This window comes from Rhineura floridana, chromosome 19 (genome assembly GCF_030035675.1).
Source record: "Rhineura floridana isolate rRhiFlo1 chromosome 19, rRhiFlo1.hap2, whole genome shotgun sequence".
NCBI classification, from domain to species: Eukaryota; Metazoa; Chordata; class Lepidosauria; order Squamata; family Rhineuridae; genus Rhineura; species Rhineura floridana.
In genome coordinates this window covers 18798248-18818510 of record NC_084498.1, presented here as the reverse complement: position 1 = coordinate 18818510, position 20263 = coordinate 18798248, and the positions used below count along the sequence as shown (strand labels likewise).

The 20263-nt window shown below is 46.8% G+C and overlaps 1 protein-coding gene and 1 pseudogene across 5 annotated transcripts in view; one reads left to right on the top strand and one right to left on the bottom strand.

Moving 5' to 3' along the window:
• The window catches only part of COMT (catechol-O-methyltransferase), a 37514-nt gene that overhangs the window by 14916 nt on the left and 2335 nt on the right, over positions 1-20263 (top strand). For 4 of the 5 annotated variants that reach the window (XM_061603371.1, XM_061603370.1, XM_061603373.1 and 1 more), the window contains exons 2-4: positions 12697-12985; positions 15868-16061; positions 18999-19130. In XM_061603371.1, coding sequence (XP_061459355.1) covers positions 12697-12985; positions 15868-16061; positions 18999-19130 — 615 coding nt within the window. Of the gene's footprint in view, positions 1-10894; positions 10983-12696; positions 12986-15867; positions 16062-18998; positions 19131-20263 lie in introns of those variants that run through there. The other variant, XM_061603372.1, reaches the window with a different exon arrangement.
• On the bottom strand, positions 2661-2769 carry LOC133373547 (5S ribosomal RNA; annotated as a pseudogene).

Below are 20263 nucleotides of genomic sequence, written 5' to 3'. Positions count from 1 at the left end.
GAGCGCACATGCTGCATGCAAAAAGTCCCAGGTTTCAATCCCTGGCTTCTCCCCAAAGGCCTGGGAGAAGCGTCTGTCTGGAGCTCTGCAGGGCTTCTGCCAGTCAGTATAGGCCAGTGTTCTTCAACCCTGGGACCCCAGATGTTGTTGGACCATGGCATCCACCAGCCCTGACCATTGGCTAAAGCTGGCTAGGGATGATGGGAGTTGTAGTCCAACGACATCTGGAAATCCAAGGTTGCAGCACTCTGGTGGAGATGATACTGAGTGAGATGAGGCAAAGGTCTGACTTAGACTAAGGCGGCTTCTTACGAGTAATGGAGAGCCAGAATAGAGGCGGAAGGCCTGTGCTAGGATCTCCTGCTTCTTTTCGTCTTTACATCACTCCCCATTCCCTTTGTTTGCCCTTTCCTCTTGCTCGCATATCACCAAACTTCCACATCAAATCTGTTTGTGCCTTATTTTGTGTTGCAACATTTGCTGGCCACACACACGCAAAAAGGCATCAAAACATTACTTCCCATCATCTTTTGAAATCCACTATGATTAATACTGAGTCGATTGCAAAAAGAATAAAAAGTAAAATGTGTTTCTAGGATGGGGAACTGGATCCGGTCTTTTGACTACGATTTCTAGGTTGCTGTATTTTTTCGTATCATTTCTGGAATGTGTGTGTGTGCGTTTTAATTGGTACGTGTCAGTTTCACAGTGGCCTTTGGCTATAGCAACGTACTGAAAGAGCTAATTAATTTTGCATTGCCTTTTTGAAAAATAAGCGCACTGTGATTGCCAAGCGTCATTACACTCTTGCCATGAAGGACTCCGGTTATTAGTGGTAACATCCCTGCAATGAGATGAATAGCATTCTCCCTCCAGCACTGCTCCATTACAGTCTTTCTCGCTTAGCAGCAGTACCATCAGGCTGACGGAGAACTCATTTTTAGTGGAAAAGTGGACTAGTGTGTACTTCCCCCCCCAAAAAAAACACTCCTTAGTTTACAGTGAGCGAATAGCATCTGGATTGGATTGGAAACCTTTGTGTATCCGAATGCTGCCCTACTAACTGCAGAACCTTGTAATAAACACCGAGAAGGCAATTGCTCTCTTGGAAGGTATATGAAAAAAAATTGTGCTGCAATGAGATGTAATATTGTTACCTTCAAGTCTTGCAGAGATGAACAATCAGTGGCTTGAAAAATACAGGGACAGCCAAAGCTGTATTGACACCTGATGCAGACAATCCCAAGAGCATCCTTGTTACACACAGCCGTTAGCATAGGAGGCTGCCTTATACAAAGTCATTGGTCTATATAGCTCAGGTGTGAGGAATCTTTGGCCCTCCAGATGCTGCTGAACCAAAACTCCCATAATCCCTGGCCATTGGCCATGTTTGCTGGGGCTGATGGGAAATGTAGTGCAGCCACAACTGGAGGCCCAAGGTTTCCCCATACCTCATCTAATGAATATCATCCACACTGGATTTAGCCAACATGGTGCCTTCTAGATGTTGCTGGACATCTACTCCTGTCAGCCCCTGGACAATAGCCAGGGATGATGGGAACTGAAGTCCAATAGCAACGTGGAGGGCACTGTGTTGGCTGTCGCTACTCTGGGCTGATTTGCAGTGGCTCTTCAGGGTTTCCCTTGGGAGCCTTTCTGAGCCCTAGCCTGGAGGTTCATGGGAGCTTTTGTATGTGGAAGATCTGTGCTCTGCTGCTAAGCTACAACCCTTCATAAGAACAGCCTGCTGGATCAGGCTGGTGGCCCATCTGGTCCAGCATTCTGTTCTCCTAGTATGCAGCCAGATGACCACGGGCAGCCTGCGAGCATGACCTGAGCACAAGAGCACTCTCCCCTCCTGTGGTTTCCAGTAACTGACATTTGGAAGCGCATTGACTGTGGTGGCAGAGCACAGCCATTGTGGCTAGTAGCCACTGATCGCCTCCATGAATTTGTCTAATCCTCTTATAAAGCCATCCAAGTTGGTGGCCATCACTGCCTCTTCTGAGGGCGATCCATTGGGAAACGCCCCATTAATGAGGGCTTGCCCAATAGCACGTAAGGGCCCTCTGCTGGCATCCCGTCCAACATCATGTATCTTCCACTGGCAAACCAGGTGGTTCCAGGAAATACAGTAACTGCCCACCCCCCAGTAACTGATATTCTGAATGGATGCTTCCTATAAGCACGGAGGCTAGATTGTGGATGAATAGGACTAGACTGGTAGCATATCTGGGCAGTTCTGTTCACCGCTTGTGCTCATCTGCATGAAACAGATGGTTAGATCTAACTGAAGGTGGCAAGGGAAAGGGAGAGAGCGAGAGAGCATGTGTTCGAGAAAGGAGAGAGTGTGAGAGCGAGAGTGAGTGTGAGAGAGGGAGAGCGTGAGAGAGTTTGCTCCCTCTTATCTGCTTTATAGCTTAAGGGCTTGGGGAAAAAAGGCCTCTGGTGTCTTTTGAACACCTGTGAATGCTCCAATGAGATTGTTTAGTAATAGTAGGTGTGAAGCAGTGGAGATTGGGGAGAAATTCGATTCAGTTTGCAAACTTGCATTTTTCGAAAGAGTTGTTATATGCCTTCAAGTTGATTATGCCTTATGGCAACCCTATGAATCTTTTTTTGGTAAGAGGCATTCAGAGGTGGTTTAACATTTCCTTCCTCGAAGACGGCACCCGGTATTCCCAGGCGGTCTCCCATCCAAGTACTAACCAGGCCTGACCCTGCTTAGCTTCCAAGATCGGGCATGTTCAGGGTAGTATGGCTGAATCAATAAGCGAACTGAAACACAGCCTTCCTTTGAAGTTCGTACTTCTCCTAATTTTGCAGTTCTCCAACAAAGTAATGTGCAGAAAAAAGCATATACTGGGGTAAAAATACATATATTGGTGAAAACAACATATGGAAATATATACTGTATTAGGGGAAATTGCTTGCAAATATGTGCATATAGTCAAAACTGCATACAAAAATAATGTTTTTTGGGAGAAATTCACACTAAAATGCTGAAAAAAATGTGGAGGACTGAATTTAAACTTGGAAAAATGAAAAATGTGGGGAACCGAAATGGACAGATTTGCCCATCTCTAGCCCGAAGCAAGTTTGGGATGACTGATGTTTGTGTATGAGAGAGAGATAGTCTAGTATTACCATGGCTGAGTTTTGCAGCTGCAGAGCTTCAATGCTTCACCAGTAACAGCCAGTATCGGCAACAGGGGGACAGTCCTATGCAGCAATGTCTCCATTGTACATTTTCAATGCATCGCTGCATCCGCTTTGCTATTCAGTGACTGTTAACCATGTGCAGAATTGCAGTTCAGAGTCACCATTCAGCCCACTGTGAATGCCTCCATCACGCTGCTGCCTTGCTTGGCCGTACGCTGGGCCATTCCAGACGCCCTTTTTCTTGAGCATTCATGATTGTTTGTGTTCATGATGGTATCGGAGCATTTATGTGTGATTCTGCTAACAAAACTATTTGTCCCTGCCAAGAGTTGTGGGGCAGGCATCCAATCTGTGCGTGTCCCATAGCTTCCTGCTGTGAACTCCTGCAACCTTTCGCATCAAAACTGGTCCATTTTATTTTATTTTTGTCTCGCTTTCGTTGCCCTGTTGTGCAAGGGTGCCCGTCTAGATGGCAATAATGCATTAACATTGGGGGAGCATCACAGAACAATTAATAAAGCAGACTGACAGTCCAGGATATCACTAATGCGCTATTATTGAGTCAGTGCTGGTGTTACAATGTGAAAACCCTCCAGCTGAGGGAAGGGCATCTCCTGTCCACATCTGTGCACAAGCCATTTTTCACCTGAATCTTTTGACATCCATTTATGCTTCCGACCGCCCCTATGTCTAGCTTCACTGTAGATTTTCTTATCCAAACCAGTATGGGCAGTGAATGTATTCCTTATACGGTATGGGGTTTCCAGTTGCCCTCTGCTTGCCTGATAGCAATTTCTTATTATGGAATCCTTGAGTTGGAAGGGTCCTCAAAGGCCATCTAGTTCAAGCCCCTGTTGATGCAGGAAATCTACTTTTTCACACAGCGCGGAATTAAACACTGGAATTCACTCTCACGAGAGGCAGTGGTAGCCGCTAACTTGGATGGCTTTAAAAGAGGATTAGACCAGTTCATGGAGGAGAAGGCGATCAGTGGCTACTCACCACGACGGCTCTGCTCTGCTTCCATTGTTGGAAGCAGTATGCTTCTGAATACCAGTTGCTGGAAACTTCAGGAAGGGAGAGTACTCTTGCACTCGGGTCCTGCTTGCGAGCTTCCTGTATGCATCCGGTTGGCCACTGGGAGAACAGGCTGAACTAGAGGGACCATTGGCCTGATCCAGCAGGGGTCTTCTTACTTCAACAGCATCCCTCTTCCCGGCTTAAAAACCTCTGATGAAGGAGAATCCACCACCTTCCAAGGCAGTCTGTTCCACTATCAAGCAACTTCTACCTCTAGGAATTTCTTCCAACCATTTAGTGGAAATCCCCTTTCTTGTCGCCTGAACCGATTGCTTTGGGTCTTTTGATTTATTTATTAATTGCATATATATCCTGCATGGTTTTCAAAGCAGCCTGGTTCTCTTCCAACCCCCTCACACACACTCCATTTAATGCTCACAACAACCCTGTGAGATAGGTTAGGCTGAGAGATAGTGACTGGTCCAAGTTCACCTAGAGTATACAAAAGCTGAATCCTCTTGAAATTGCGTATTTTCCCCTATGGCTTCCCCCTCTCCCCCTGCAAAAACAAAACAAAGGGGGGGAACCTACCATCAAATCTCAGATCGCTTCTATCTCCACTGCTTGAACCATGAAAGTGATGGATCTATCAAGCTCGAGTTCTGCCGTGGCACAAACACATGGATCTGAATTACGGGTCCTTTTGGATCTTTATAATTTTTACAAGGAATTCCCTTAAAATTGCCCTTAAATGATCAGGTCACCCCTGTGTATACACTCTGTAATTTTTTTTATTGCCTTTGTTATTCTATCAGGAAGATCCATGAGGACCGGTCTCTTGGATAAGTGTTTTGTGGTGCCAGCCAAGCATCAAAACTGTGATTATTATTACTTTTTCACAGTGTAAGCTTTAAATTGGTGATGTCTGTTTGGGGACCCTCTGCAAAACCATGCAAGTATCTGTTTCATTTCCCTGGAACCGACTGTGGACCCCACAGAAAAACAAACAACACACTTTCCTTCTGTCTGGGGTTGTGGGGCTGGGTTGGAAGCATTGACCCTGTGTGGGGGTGGGTGTTGGTGGAAGGGGAGAAGGAAGTGACCACTGTGGGCAGAGGCCCACAGCTCTTTCAAAATTTCAAATGTGTCCACAAAAAGATTGGCAAGGCTTGCACATCCCGCTGGCTGGCTGCCATTCCCAGAGGCCAAAGTCAGAGTGTCTCTATGCAAGAGAATAAAAGACACATTTTGAAAAATTGTTACACTCTGCAACCAGTGGGGAATATTTCTGTCTCCCCAGACATTCTGTAACAGATTTGAAAGTTGCCATTTTTCAACAGCAACAACTTTTCAAACGGAAGCTCCAGTGTGAAGCCGCTGAGTTAGATTTTCAGACACGGACTCAGTGGGAAGGGGGAACCAGGAACTCACTATGGGAAGTAATGATCTTTGCCCAAGCGTTACTGTTCATCTTGCTCTGCCAATACATCGCCAGTTTTTGGTGGGTCCAATCCATTCCGGCTTCATCTTCAACCCATATCTTCTTCATTTCTCACTTCGCTGTACAGTTTTAGGCGAGTGTTCAAGACGCGCCTCTTTACCCTTGGCCATCTGAGACATGTATTTTCAGGGCTCACCCTATCTCGCACCTCTTTACCTTGGCCTCTGAGACATGTAGTTTTAGGATCCACCCTATTCTGGGATTTTCGGTTGTGTTTAAATTGTTTTTAATATCATACTTTTAAATTGTTGTAACCCTCCCTGGCACCTTTGGATGATGATCTGAACAGGGTGGTTTACAACAGATGCTATTGGAGGTTGCTGATTCGTAGGGTCGCCCTAAGTCGTGATTGACTTGAAGGCACATAACAAACCAGGCAGTGCTCAGAGCAGCGGTGCAATGCCCTCAATATGACGTTAGCCCTGTGGAGGAGATGGGTCTGTTCCCCATCCTTTCCCATGTGGATTGACTGGCACCAGAGGCCATGGTTTGTCCCCTGGATGCTGTGGAGCACCAATTGCTAGACCATAGATTCCTTGGAAGATCAGGAACAATCTGAGGAGCTTCCCCCCTGCCTAGACGAAGATGATGTCTGCATTTAAAAGCACTAGGCTTTGATCTTGACTACATAGCCCAGAAGGTAAAAGCTCTGACACTTGCGCCAGGCTAGTGCTGAAACAACTTCCGTCTTTTGCCTCAGCTGCAGGATTGCTCTCCATCATCTTGAATGTACTGAACACTGAATCAACACCATGGTCCTTCTAAAGGGCTCCGGCCTTAGTTCTCAATCAGTTCTGGATCCCCTGGTCTACCCGTCTCCATCTCAGGACCATCACCTCCTCCCAGTGATGGAAATTGCAATGGATCGGGGTCTTCAATCCGCCGACAGCAAAACAATCCCTCTTTTTCTCCCTGTTGTAGAGCAACAGTTGCAACAACAAGGCCCTTGCCTGCACCCTCCACCCTGCGCCGTGCACCCTTGGGACAGGGAAGAAAGGTGTCGGCTTCTTTGAGTTGTCTTCCGTGGCACCAGCTGCCAGTGCTTCAACCAAAAACAACAACAGATTAATCTAGCAGCAGAAAACAGCAAGTGCACAGGGGAAAGAGGAAAGGTTGAACAAGAGCTAGTTTGCTCACTCAGGACGGCCATGCCAGGGGGCAAAAAAGCCAAAGCCCCAGGATCCCAGGCTGGATTGCACGCCCCTACTGTTTGCTTTAAAAAGCCTTTCGTGCCATTGAGCAGAACACACATGGTGGACCTCTAACTATAAGCCAGACCTGCAACAAAATGCTGCAGCATAGGATGCTGCTGTTCAGGATTCCAGCCATCCAAATTCTCAGTTCCATCCCTACCCCCTCCTTCTCACAGCCAGTCAGCATTCTGCAGCTGCACAGCACATTCAGTCCTCATTGGCTGGTTTGGGGGCTTCCCACCCTGGGACAGGAATTTTTGTTACTTGTAAAGTTTTTATGGTCCTTCTACACATTTCAGAGTTCCTGCAAACCTGAAATATGGCTACATAAGCAACGGTACTTACAGTGCGAACACTGGAAACAGAAGGCAGGATGGCCCCTTCTCTGTTTTGGTGCTGAATAGAGAAGAAAGAAAGAGGACATTGATCATTGGGGGGGGGCAGGAGAGAACACGGGACGCGCCATAGCTCAGTGGCAGAGCATCTGCCTTGCATGCAAGAGGCAGTAAGAAACCCTAGAGAGCAGCTGCCAGTCAGAGTAGGCAATACTAAGCTAGATGGACTAACGGTCTGACTTGATTTATAAGGCAGCTTCTTGTTAGGGGAAGGGCCGTAGCTCAGTGGTAGAGCATTTGCCTTGCATGCAGAAGGTCCCAAGTTCAATCCCCGGCATCTCCAGGTAGGGCTGGGAGAGAGTCCAGTCTGAAACCCTGGAGAGCCGCTGCCAACCAGTGTAGACAATACTGAGCTAGATGCACCAAGGCAGCTCCCTATGATCCTGCATGGAGATGGCGTTCTTTCACTTTTCAAATGAGGTTGTTCAAGACTGCCCTGAGGAAGACCTCTGTTTGAAATACATTAGAGCTCTCTCTCTCTCTCTCTCTCTCTCTCTCTCTTTCTCTCCACCCCCCCATGAGAGGGTGATGTGAACCTGAGCCTAGTCGGATATATCTAAGCACTATGCTATATTTGTGGTTTTCTATTAATTACTCTAAGAGAAATCTCCCCCACCCCCAGGGGCGGGGGGCAAGAAGACAGCTTGAAGTTTCAGCCTTTGCAAGACCAAGAAAATACACTCTAAACTTTTTCCTGGCCATCTGGAGGAGAAAAAGAGACCGTTTGCAAGGACTTTGAAACAGATAACCCTCATGGTGCAGCTAAGATAAGTAGATGGGTGAACAAACACCAACTGCGCTGTGAGCGGAGCATGTCTCCATGGCAACATAATCATTTTCTGGATTCACTATGCGTCCTGCATAATGATAAGAAGTTTAAAAGGAGGAGGTGGAAAAATCTCCCCCCCTCCATCGTTCCCAACAAAAGATGCAACACAGAGTATGCTAACGTTGTATGTGCGACGGCCATCAACCTTGTTTAAAACCAGACACCAGCCGTGTGCAATGCCAACGTTTGGGAAAGTGCCATAGTTCCGTGGTAGAGCTTTGCATGCAGAAGGTCCCTGGTTCAAAACTCCTGCTGCAGGGAGTTTTCTCTTGAATGGGCCCCATGCTTCTGTAAGCTTCCAGTGTCCACAAAAGCAATCTTTACCTCCTGGATAATGTCTCTCCACCAATTAAGTAAAAGACCAATGAGGTCTTCATCACCCACCTTTAAGCACCAAATCTGGATGTTGCAGCTGCACCCCCAATTTTCCTTGTCCTCCAGTTTTAACTGTGCGTCTTTTTGACTCCTCATCAAAGGCAGAATCCTGTCTGAATGCAGGGCACCCAGCTTGAGGGCAAAGGTTCCCAAACTGTGATCTGTGAGCTTTGTTCATGTGGTCTGTGGCATGTCCACACTAAATATTTAGGTTAACTTTTATTGTATTTTTTATTTATTTCTTATGTTTTTATTGTTACCATTTTAAATTCTGTGGGATTGCAATAAAATGCAACGTAAGAAATAAACGAAGCAATAAAAATGCAATAAAATATCACACAGCACCTAGCATAGTGGATGACAATTGCTGCAATAGGCAGAAAAATCATTAAGTGGGTGTGCTAAGGCACATCGGTGATTTTCAAGAGGTCCGTGGCGGGAAAGGTTTGGGAACCACGGGCCTCAGTTGCCATGCTTTAATCTTTTCTTTAATGTTTAAAGTTTTGCCTCATGTTTCTAACATACTGTTTTGATGTTGTTCTGGGGTGCGTGTATTGTAATTTTTCATATAATAGAAAATTAACAGCATAACATAAGTGCATTACATAATATACTTATTTGTCGTATAATGGACTGGAGTGAAATACACAAGAAAAGGCATTTAACTGGTACAAACTTTTATCTATTAATTAAATGAAGAAATAATTCTGTAAGGAGGTAGCCGATATGGTGCCTTCCAGGTGTTGTTGACTACAGCTCCCATCATCCCTCACCACTGGCCAGTCTGGCCGGGGCTGATGGGAGCTGGAGTCCAGGAGTGTCTGGAGGGCACCACATTGTATTTTTGGTCCAATATCCAAGAAATGGGATTCTAAGTTTGCAGGGAAGTCTTTCCCTCCCTAGATTATTTCATTTTCTTTGTTTAATTCATATCCAATGCTTCTTCCCAAAGAAGTCCAGGGCAGCAAACACACAAGCAATAAAATAAATAAATCAAAACATTTAAAAACAATTCCAGTGCAGTTTGGGAAAGATCTCTACTTATAAGACTTGTTGAAAGAGAAAGGTCTTCAATAGGTGCCAAAAAAGCAACAGAGGTGGTGTCTATCTTATATTTAGTGGGAGGGAATTCCAAAGTATTGGTGCCACAACACTAAAGGTCCACTTCCTTTGTTGTGCGGAACAGACCTCATGATAAGATGGCATCTGCAGGAGGGCCTCACTTGCAGAGCGCAGCGAGACAAACTTTAAGGTTTCCTGGTTCTAAGCTGTGATACTTTCTCCATTATATACCAAAACCAGCATCTTGAACTTTGCCTATTAACTAATTGGCAGCCATTTTATAATATTTCAGTTGACACGTATGTGCCCTGTGATACTTTGTCCATTATTCTCCTATCAAAGGCATTTTAGTTGTTCACTTTTGAGTGTTGTGAGCTGCCTTTGGAGTTCCATGGCTGAGCCAAAAAGCAGCTCATAAATACTTAGCTAAAAAAAGTAGAATGTCTTGGGCCACAATGCTATGGTGCCTGGGAGGGTGTCTGAGATGGGGGCATAGGACTCTGAGGATCTCTGTCTCTGCAGGCAGATCAGGAGGTGTGCTCTTCAATGCATCTGTGTCCCTTTTCCGCTGTGGATGCTTTGACGGCGGAGAGCAAAACCTTGGATCTAGCATACTTATTTTCCCTGCCATTGTGACTAATGGGAGGGAAGATAAGTCCTGAATGGGGAAAAAAATACCACTGAGAGAAGGCAGGGAAAAAATAATCCTGCATGCAAATCTTCCGCAAAAGTCCAACAGGGCTTCTGATATGGTGGTTCATCCCCTTCACCTGTTCCCTCTCCAAACCCGGTAAGATTGAGGGATGGGAGAGAAATTTGGTTCAGTTCCTGTTTAAAAGCACACCTTTCTAAGCCACCCTTTCCAAAAGAATACGCAAACTGAAATGCAGGCATTCTTCGAAATTCGCGGTTCTCCGACCAAGCAATACGTGTACAAATCTGTATACTAAAGTGTGCATCAACCAGCACCTGTTAGTGAAAAGGGCATACAAAAATGCATTACATCAAAGGGAATTGCTTTGCAAGAATGTGTATATTGGGAGAAGGTTTCACCAAAATGCTGAGGAGTTTTCATGAGGACTTAAAAAAAAAAAGAAAGAAATCCCCACAAACTGGTGTGGAACTTAAGGTTGGAAAGAATGAGAAAGTGAGAGGAACAGAAATGGACAGATTCGCCCATGCCTAGTAAGAGTGCTCTGTTAAATAGCTAAAATAAGCCTGCAGAGTATCTTGGCTTAGGTTTCGCAGAAACAATAGGCCCAGTCTCATTGGATGACTCCAGCTAGTTACAAAACCCTGCCTGTCACAGAGAACTACAGTGCACTCCATTGTTACGATCTTTGGATTTTTCATGCCTGGATTCCTTTCGCGGTGGCTCAGTCCCCGGTAGCTGGAGCATACAAGAAGGGTCTCCTTTTCCCGAGGTTTCTTTTCAATGCAAAGAGGTAAGGGGATACTACCTAGTGGATCGGGAATGGTGCCAGATCTTTATTTTATTTTATTTGGCTTGAAGAAAAATATTTTGAAGGGGGGGAAAAAAAAAAAGACAACCAAGGGAAAACAGAAACAAATGCGTAAGTTCTCTTTGCTTTGCCTTGCCTTCACAGCTCTCTTGCGACCTTTGGGTGTGAGCGTTGATCTCAGCTGAACAAGGTCCAGCCTTCCCGCAGACTGGAGAAGGCGACCTTTGGCAACTGGGAGACGACTGTTTTTCAGGGTAATGTTTTGTTGCTCTGCCAAGCAGGCTTCCAAAATAGAGTGCATGGAGCAGGGAAGAGGTAACCTGCCTACGTTGTTTTGTTTGCTGCTTACCAGATCCCTTTTCAGCAACATTTCTTACTCGCCATTCGACATTTTAGGGGTGGCAGTGTGACACCCTCCAGAGACTGCGGGACTACAACTCCCATTGCCCTTGCTGGCGGGGGCTGGGGGGGAACGGGAGTCCAAAAACAATAGGAGGGCAGCGCATGGGCCACCACTTCACTGAGCTGCAGCTTCTTTCCACCAGACCTCCAGGAAGAGGCACCTGAACCCCCCTCCCAAGATGCTTCCAGCCTTCAGCTAACTCTGTCTCTGGTCACATCCATACCGCACAAGGCATCCCCCCAAAGAATCCTGGGAACTGTAGTTTTAAGTGTGCTGGGAGTTGCAGGGAGTAATATTCCTGTGAGGCCCCATACCACAGGAATATTTAATATATGCGTAGTTGGGAGCAGCCTGCTTCTGAATACCAGTTGCTGGAAACCGCAAGAGGGGAGACTGCTCTTGTGCCCAAGTCCTGCTTGCAGGCTTTCTATGGGCACCTGGTTAGCCACTGTGAAAACAGGAGGTTGGACTAGATGGGCCGTTGGCCTGATCCGGCAGGGCTCTGCTTATGTTCTTAATTTAAATGCTTACATTTATGTTCTTACGGGAGATAGATCAGGATCTTATATCCCTGTAGAAATGGCTGTATGGAAGAACGTGGGCTGATGTTTCAACCGAACTGGTTTCGCAAGGACACACTCTCATTCGCTCATCCAGCAGGCTCTTCCTATGTTCTTAAGGAGATTAGACAAATGCATGGAAGATAAAGCTATCATTGGTTACTAGCCATGCTGGCTATGTTCAGGCTGTTCTTATGTTCTTAATTTAAATGTTCCATCTTAAAAGATTGGCAGAAGCTTGCTTCCCTCCCTTCCTGTCCCTCTCTGCTGTTTGTTGTTATATGCCTTCACGTCGATTACGACTTATGGCGACCCTATGAATCAGGGACCTCCAAGAGCCTCTGTTGTGAACCACCCTGTTGAGAGCTTGTAAGTTCAGGCCTGTGGCTGCCTTTATGGAATTGATCCATCTCTTGTTTGGCCTTCTTTTTCTACTACTCTCTTCTGTTTTTCCCAGCATTATTGACTTTTCTAGTGAATCATGTCTTCTTACGATGTGTCCAAAGTATAATAACCTCAGTCTTATCATTTTAGCTTGTAGTGATAGTTCTGGTTTAATTTGTTCTAACTCCCAATTATTTGTCTTTTTCGCAGTCCATGGTATCTGCAAGGCTCTCCTCCAACACTGCATTTCAAATGAGTTGATTTTTCTCTTATCCGCTTTTTTCACTGTCCACCCTCTCTCTCTCATGCCACCTTAATTGATAGCTTGCGTTTGTTTTTCTCATTCCAGATGCTGGAAGGCTGGATCTTGACTATCCTCGTGTCTGTTGGTGTCGGCTCAGTTCTTTTCATGGTGGCCCTGGTGGTCCTCCTCAGGAACAACTTCCATGCGAACATGTTCTGGAATGAAATCGTCCTAGAGAACATCACCAACTTCGTCATGGATCAGAGCAAAGAGCAGCGGATCTTAAACTCGGTGTCGTACAATGCCGTCAAGGGGGACCCCGAGAGTGTCTTGGACTGCATTGATAAGTACTGCTCCCAGAAAGAATGGGCAATGAATGTCGGGGACGAGAAAGGTAAAATTGCGCGTTGGGGTGGAGCTCCTTAAAATGTTGGTCTTTATTCGCCACCAAAAGATGCGGCGATGGCCGTCGGTTTAGAACGTAAGAAGAGCTTGGCTGCCGGATCAGGCTGGTGGCCTATCTGGTCCAGCTTCCTGTTCTCACAGTGGCCAACCAGATGCTCATGGGAAGCCCACAAGCAGGACCTGAGGACAGTAGCACTCTCCCCACCTGCAATTCCCAGCAACTGGCATTCATACTGCCTCTGAACAGCCTCGTATTTTGCAAATGGCCTGGTAGCCACAGCCAGCCAGGACTTCCATGCAGGCCAGTGAGCGGGCTGGAGGAGGACGGATAGATTGCTTCATCCGTCCTTTGCCAGCCTGCTGGATTTTGATGTTGGCTACAAGGGGAGGGAAGCCCTGATTCTTCTGAGGGCCTAGCAGTGCCCCAGTGTGTGTGTGGGGGTCACATGAATGTACTGATGGAGAGAAGAGGGGCTTACAAGAACGACTATCAATGTGAAACTGAAAGCCTAACAGATGTGTGAATAAATGAATGGGGATGTATTAATGAATGGGGATGTGAATGGAGAGTGTGAGTGTGTTATGAGAAAGGCTCTGGGCATGCCCACCACCTGCATGCAGCCCCTGAGAGATTACCCCCAGGGGAATGTGGCCCTTGACACAGAAAGGGTTGCAAAGCCCCTGGAGTAAAGGCTCTGAACATTATAGATACATAGTAAGCATAGAATGCGGAATGTCGGTTGGAAACGGAAAATGGAAAACTGGGTATAGGGGTGGGTGAGAACGGAATGGAGTATCCTGATGGAGGTCATGGCTAGCTGGCTGGAACCCAAAATAGGAACTCTCATTTTTCAGGAGGTGAGGATGCACTGCAAGACTTTGTTGCAATGCTCACTTGTTGGACCACAGGGCTCACAGCAAAGCAAACGTTCTCCCTCTCTAGCCCTGGGTCTAGAAGAGTGTTGTAACTCTGTTTAAATGCATGCATTGCCTCCTGGTGGATGTGCATAATTAGATCGAGATCTAAGGGAAATTCACTCAGAATTTAGCCTCAAAAATGGTAGAGCATGGCATTTACATCATAAACCTACTTTATTATTATTTAAAACATAAATCAGTTCTTTCCATCATAGCAAATCAAACACAGATAGGCAGCAAGCAACACAAACCCTGGTCCACTCTGTTCTTAAACAGTATTAAATAGTTATTAACAAAGTGTACGATTGCACGTTGTCCCGTATTTTATCATTCCAGTGCCTCCATTTTCAAAACGTGTCAATATCTGCCTTCCCTCTCAGTCCTTCACTGCATCAGTCAGTTTTGTCAGGTGTGCCATATCCCAAATTCTCAACAGCCACTCAAGGGTATAGTTACATTTTTTCCCATCAAAAGCTTTTTGCTAACTTTGCTATGATTTTTTTAAACAAAGGAATAACCCTTTCCAAATCTTCTTGTACAATTATATTTTTTAAACAACCAGAAGGTATTACTAATGGATTTGTTAAAATCATGATAAATCCTACTTTAACATTCAGAGTTTTGTTGCGGCCAGAGGCATTTCATATAAGTTATCTATATTTCTTCCGCAACCTCTTTTTTTTTTTTTTTGCTACGTTCCTACAAATATCTATTTCTCCCTCTCCTTTTCTTGACTTCTCTGTTTCATTTCTTTCTCTTCCCATTTCTATGTACTGTCCCTCAGAGCTGCGTTCTGTAGCATAGCATCAGTCCTGTCTACATGGGAGGGCTGAATGGAGGAATCCTGTTGGCTTTCCTCACGTCTTGTTCATGTGCCAGATGTTCTGTTTGGAAAATACATGACCACTGTTGTCCATGCACTGGTAACCTCCAGGTTAGATTACTGCAAAGCACTGTATGTGGGGCTGCCCTTGACTTTTCAACTTGACTTTTCAACCTGTTGGGCATTTCCCTCCCCCCCTTTTACCACGGAGGTCAGGGGTGGTGAACCTTTTTCAGTCTGAGGGCCAGATTCTGCCCTGGGCCACCTTCTGAGGGCCACATGCCAGTGGTGGGCGGGGCCGGAGGCAAAAATGGGCGGAGCGCCAAAAGTAAATTTTACTTTGATACAATAGGCTGGTTTCTACACACATTCTGTATCCTGCATTCAGGCAAACGAGAGGCACGATCGGAGTTCAAGGACATACTGCAGGAACACGGGGAGGGGGGCAGGATAGAGTGGCCTGGAAGGCCGCATTTGGCCCCCATGCCGGAGGTTTATTTATAATATTTCTATCCCGCCCTTCTACCCTACTTAGGGTGGCTTACAATAAAATCGCACACATGCGTAATAAAACCATACACAATAAAGAACACAAAAACAGTAGAGTAAATTGAAATACATAAAATACTATATCACACACACACACACACTTATATATTGGCACCACATGGCCTGAACCTGGAGGACAGTACAAACATCACTTACTTCTGCAAAGGAAGCCCCTCTGAGCATTCCATCCTCAAAGCTCTATAACTGCCACCTTGGTAACAGCATTTGCATGTTAGCAGCTGATGAAGGCGGAAGCCAAAACGTATACAATAAAAACCTCTGTTATGTTAATCACAATTACGTGCAGACACACACACACACACACATACATATATAAAACAGGCTTTCCCATTAGTCTCCCTGCCCTTCCCAGACTTACTTTTTATTACATGGTTGACTTGAACTTGTTTGCAATGTACGATCTTGCTCCCGCCTGCACTGTCTCCACTTCTATTCCACTTATTTAGAAGAAAGCAAGAAAAAAACTAAGCTGCTTTTGGACTCCTCTGTCAACTGGTCAAGTGAATGTTTAGCCTACCTCAAGTCAGCCCCCTTCTTCCCCCTTCCACCCCTTTCCCCAGGTTTGATCCTAGACAAGATCGTCGAGGAGGCAGAGCCCACCATCGCTTTGGAGCTTGGAACGTACGTCGGCTATTCGGCTATAAGGATCGCTCGGCTTTTGAAACCGAAGGCCCGCCTGCTTTCCGTCGAATTCAACGCCGAGTTTATCCCCATTGCCAAAGAAATCATCGAGATTGCCGGACTCAGCGATAAGGTATACCGTCTGGTTGAAAGAGAGCTCTGTCGGGGGTAATTTTGTCAGGAGCAAGCATCGCGATGGCTTCTCACGCAGCGTGATGATACCTTCATGCTCAGCATTGGGTAAGGAAATTGGTGAGCACCCTGCCACGCTCTGCTGGGACAGGCAATTCAAAGCAAATGTGGCGCAAGGTCTGTTGGGAAGGATCTTTTTTTTTTCCTGCCAAGAGATCTGCATTTGCTTTGCTTGTAATGAGCCCCCAAAGCCACCTTATACCGAGTCAGGCCATTGGTCCATCTAGCTCAGTATTGCCTGCACCGACTGGCAGTGGCTCTCCAGGTTTTCAGACAGGGGGTCTCTCCCAGTCCTACCTGGAGATGCCGGGGATTGAACCGGGGACCTTCTGCCTGCAAAGCGGAGCTACGGCCCTCTCCTTTACCTGGTGGCTGCTCCGTCATTGGCTTCTGCTGCTGCCTCTGTGGCAAAGCTCCCTCCCCTTCCTCCCTGTGGCAGGTGCCCCTGGGGAAAGTGCATTTCCCAATATTCCAGGCACCGGCAGGGCTGCGGGAGGAGGGGCAGAGAGAGGAGGAGAAGGAGACAACAGAGTCTCCCCTGCCTGCCACCACCTTCACCAGTGCCAGAATCAGCTAGGTCGGCTGGCGAGCGAAGAGGCGGATTTCTTCTGCGGCTCAGATTGAAATGGTTACATCCCCACTGAGATCAATAGAGCTGTGGCTCCCAAAGATACTGCGATTGACTGTGGCGAGGTGTTGCCTTTTTCTGACCTTGGGGCCAAGGCTGCCAGCTTGAGCAGTAACAGGGGCTCTCAGGCAGGCAGTGGTAAACCAGGTGTGAGGAACCTGTAGCCCTCCAGATGCTGTTGGTCTCCAGCTCCCATCATCTCTGACCACTGGCCATGCTGGCTGGGGCTGGTGGGAGTTGTAGTCCGGGAACGTCTGAAGAGCCACGGGTTCTCCCTCCCTGCTCTGATTTGTGGTTTGGCCCTGAGCGTCCCTTGGCTGAGCTGAGTTTTTTGGGAGAGGCTTTGCTCTTCCTTCTTTTGCCCTTATAGATCTGCCGCAGGAGAAGCCCTTCCAGCGTTTACAGCTTTTCTCTGTGCATGTGCGCTCCTTTTGGCTTGGGTGGTTTGACTGGGCTTATAAGCCAAGCCAAACACTGTGTCCAGCCAGAGATTTCCCTCGCCGCTAGCAGAAGACATTGCCAGAAGTGAGGTTATCCGTTGTGCAATTGCATGGAGAGAGAACATTTTGGGAGGAAATAATCGGGCCAACCTGTTATGCACACACAGAAATCCCGAATGACCCTGCATTGTGTTTGACTGAAGCTTTTTCTAAACTTAATTTTATTTTATTTACAGCCAGGCAATTAATCTGCTCAGTGAAGAGCAGCTGCATTGGACTAGTGGGGTGGGAGGCAGGGTGCCCAACAGTAGGTGCAGCCAGAGCCAATGACTGGCAGAGACAACTCATTCTAGTTCTCCCTGTTGAGATCCACAAGGGCCACCCTAAGGAGAAGGAAGTCGAAAGGCATTGCCACCCCCTGGAGCAGTGGCAATTAAGTGTTGTGCTGTGTGTAGTTGTGTTGCTTCATTTTGTTTAAAAGCAGCACCATAGCAGCAGACAGTAACAGCAGATGTTGAAATGCGAGTGTGCCGGCGTGTGCGTGCGTTTGCCTAAGAAAGCAGGCTTTTACCCTGTTTTGGGTGGTGTGCCTCCAGTTGCTGGGGAGTATTGGGGGGGGAGAGTTCTGTTGTGTGTGTCCTGCTTGTTGCGCTGTGTGTAGTTGTGTTGCTTCATTTTGTTTAAAAGCAGCACCATAGCAGCAGACAGTAACAGCAGATGTTGAAATGTGAGTGTGCCGGCGTGTGCGTGCGTTTTGCCTAAGAAAGCAGGCTTTTACCCTGCATCAGCATCACTGAGACTGGAGATTTGGTAAAATAAGAAAAGCTACTTTGTTTAGAGAAACACATAGTAGATAGAAAAGGCATACCTTGTTCTAACTAACTAGCTAAGTTGGAGGCAGAACGCCCAGGTGTAGGAGTCAGCCCCATGCTCGGAGAGAGAGCAGAGACAAAGGGATGTCTCCTCTCTCCTGCACAGATGGAGGACAAAGGAATGGAAAGGGCAGAAGGAGGAGGGGCAGGTAAACTTCCCTAAAGGCGTCACAGTCTAGCGAGAGAAGGAAGTCAGTCAGAGCATCACAGGTAAAAGGTAAACAAAGCCTATCCATCTGGGGGACCCTAGCTCTATCTCCCTTCTGGAGCACAAATAAAAGAACAAAACAGGAGTTGCTCTTGCCCCACTTCCAACATTAAGGAGGCAGGCAGATGGTGGCAGACTGAGGTTGCTGGAGCAGTGCCCCATTCACCCTAATGGACCAACCTCTACTGCTTTAAAGGTCTAAAGCAGGTGTGGGGAACCTTTGGCCCTCCAGATGTTGCTGAACTACAACTCCCATCATCCTTCGCCATGCTTGCTGGGCTGATGGGAGTTGGAGTTCATCAACATGTGGAGAGCCAAAGGTCCCCCAACACCTGGTCTAAAGCATATAATCTTGGTTCTATAACCAGGGTTGGTTCCAGGTTTGAGGGTGGCCTTGGGCAAAGTGCCCTCTCAGGAGCCGCCACCTCTACTGGTGACCCCTGACAGGCTTACCCAGCATTGGTGGCTCACAACAGCGGCGCCTTAACCAGCGGTAGCTAGCTCCGGGCCACCGTTTTAATTTCTCACAGTGCCCAGAGTGATGCTACCAAGGGCATTGTGGGAAATTTTAAATGGGCAGCTAGACCCAGCTGCTTGATAGTGCTCAGAGTCCCAGGTCAGACAGAAGAAGCATCAGGCCCCACCGGCGCATTGGGGGCCCAGCAGCTGCCCAAGGATGCCAGGTGCCGACTCTAGTCCTGTCTGTAATGCACATCTTTTTTGCTTTCAGATCACAATCATTGAGGGCCATTCGCAGGATGTCATCCCTCAGCTGAGGGGAAAATACCAGGTGGACAAATTAGATTTTGTCTTTTTGGACCACTGGAAAGAGCGATACTGTCCGGACACCATCCTTCTCGAAGTAAGTTGGAGCGCTTCCTCTTTGGAAATTAAGAGATTCCATATCCTGGCATCTCTGTGCCATTGCTTGAATGCAAACTCCCAAGTGGCCTGGAGCCTATAAAATCTGTTTTTCCATTTTGGTCTTCCGCCGTTAGTTGTTGTTTAAAGACTTGCTTTGTTATCTATTTGTTGTGTTCACTTTTTTCTTGCTTTTTACCGTCTGGTGATGCTGTTTTGCTGATGCCTCCGGCAGTGGCAACAGCAGCAGAGCTGATTTTGGTGGCCATCACTGAATGGTGCCTTATGCCAAGACATTCCAGGAAGATTACATAGTAGTTGCTAGAAAAAGCTGTCAAAATCAGCTCTTCTGCCTCCACCACCACAGATAAGACAAGCTCCCCACCCTAAAAAGAGTGATGAAGGGGGTACAGATGAGACAATGAACGGTATCCCCATTTGTTACTGAATGCATTCATTTTGGAACAAATGCAAATGGAGCGGAACAAGTGGAACTACAACAAAATGTTGCAGCATAGATGGAGTACTCCTGCTCAGGGTCCCGGCCCATACCCTCTTCCAGGATATTCCATTCTGTTCCCCATTCCCTCTTCTTTTCTTCTTCCCCTCTTTTTTTTTTTAGTGGGCATTCTATGCCCACTGAGCACGCTCAGTCTTCATTGGACTGTTTCTCCTCCACTTTGCCCCCCCCCACCGAACTTGTGTGTGTGCAGAAACAAGTATACTATACAGAGGTTACATTTATATTATTTGCTTCTGGCCCCCAGAAGTTTGCCTGGAATGGAACGTGGCCTACGCACCTGTCAAATTTGGCCCACGAGGCAAGGATCTGATAAGGATCTGGCTTGCAGAGCCAAAAAATGCCCCCACTCCACTCCAGACATTTAGGATTCCAACTCCCATCAGCCCCAGCCAGCATAGCCAATAGTTGATGGAAGTTCACAGCATCTGGAGTCCAAAGCTTCCCCCAAGTTCGGGAAGGATGAGTTAGAAATTTGGTTGGACCTTCTCTCTTAATTTAAAAGAAAAAAAAAACTTTACTCACTGTCCAGGAGGGAAGCATTTCTGTGCAAACCTTACCAAAATGAAATGTGGGTGCTGTGCATAGGAAAACGTGCTGCTGGAGTATGTCCT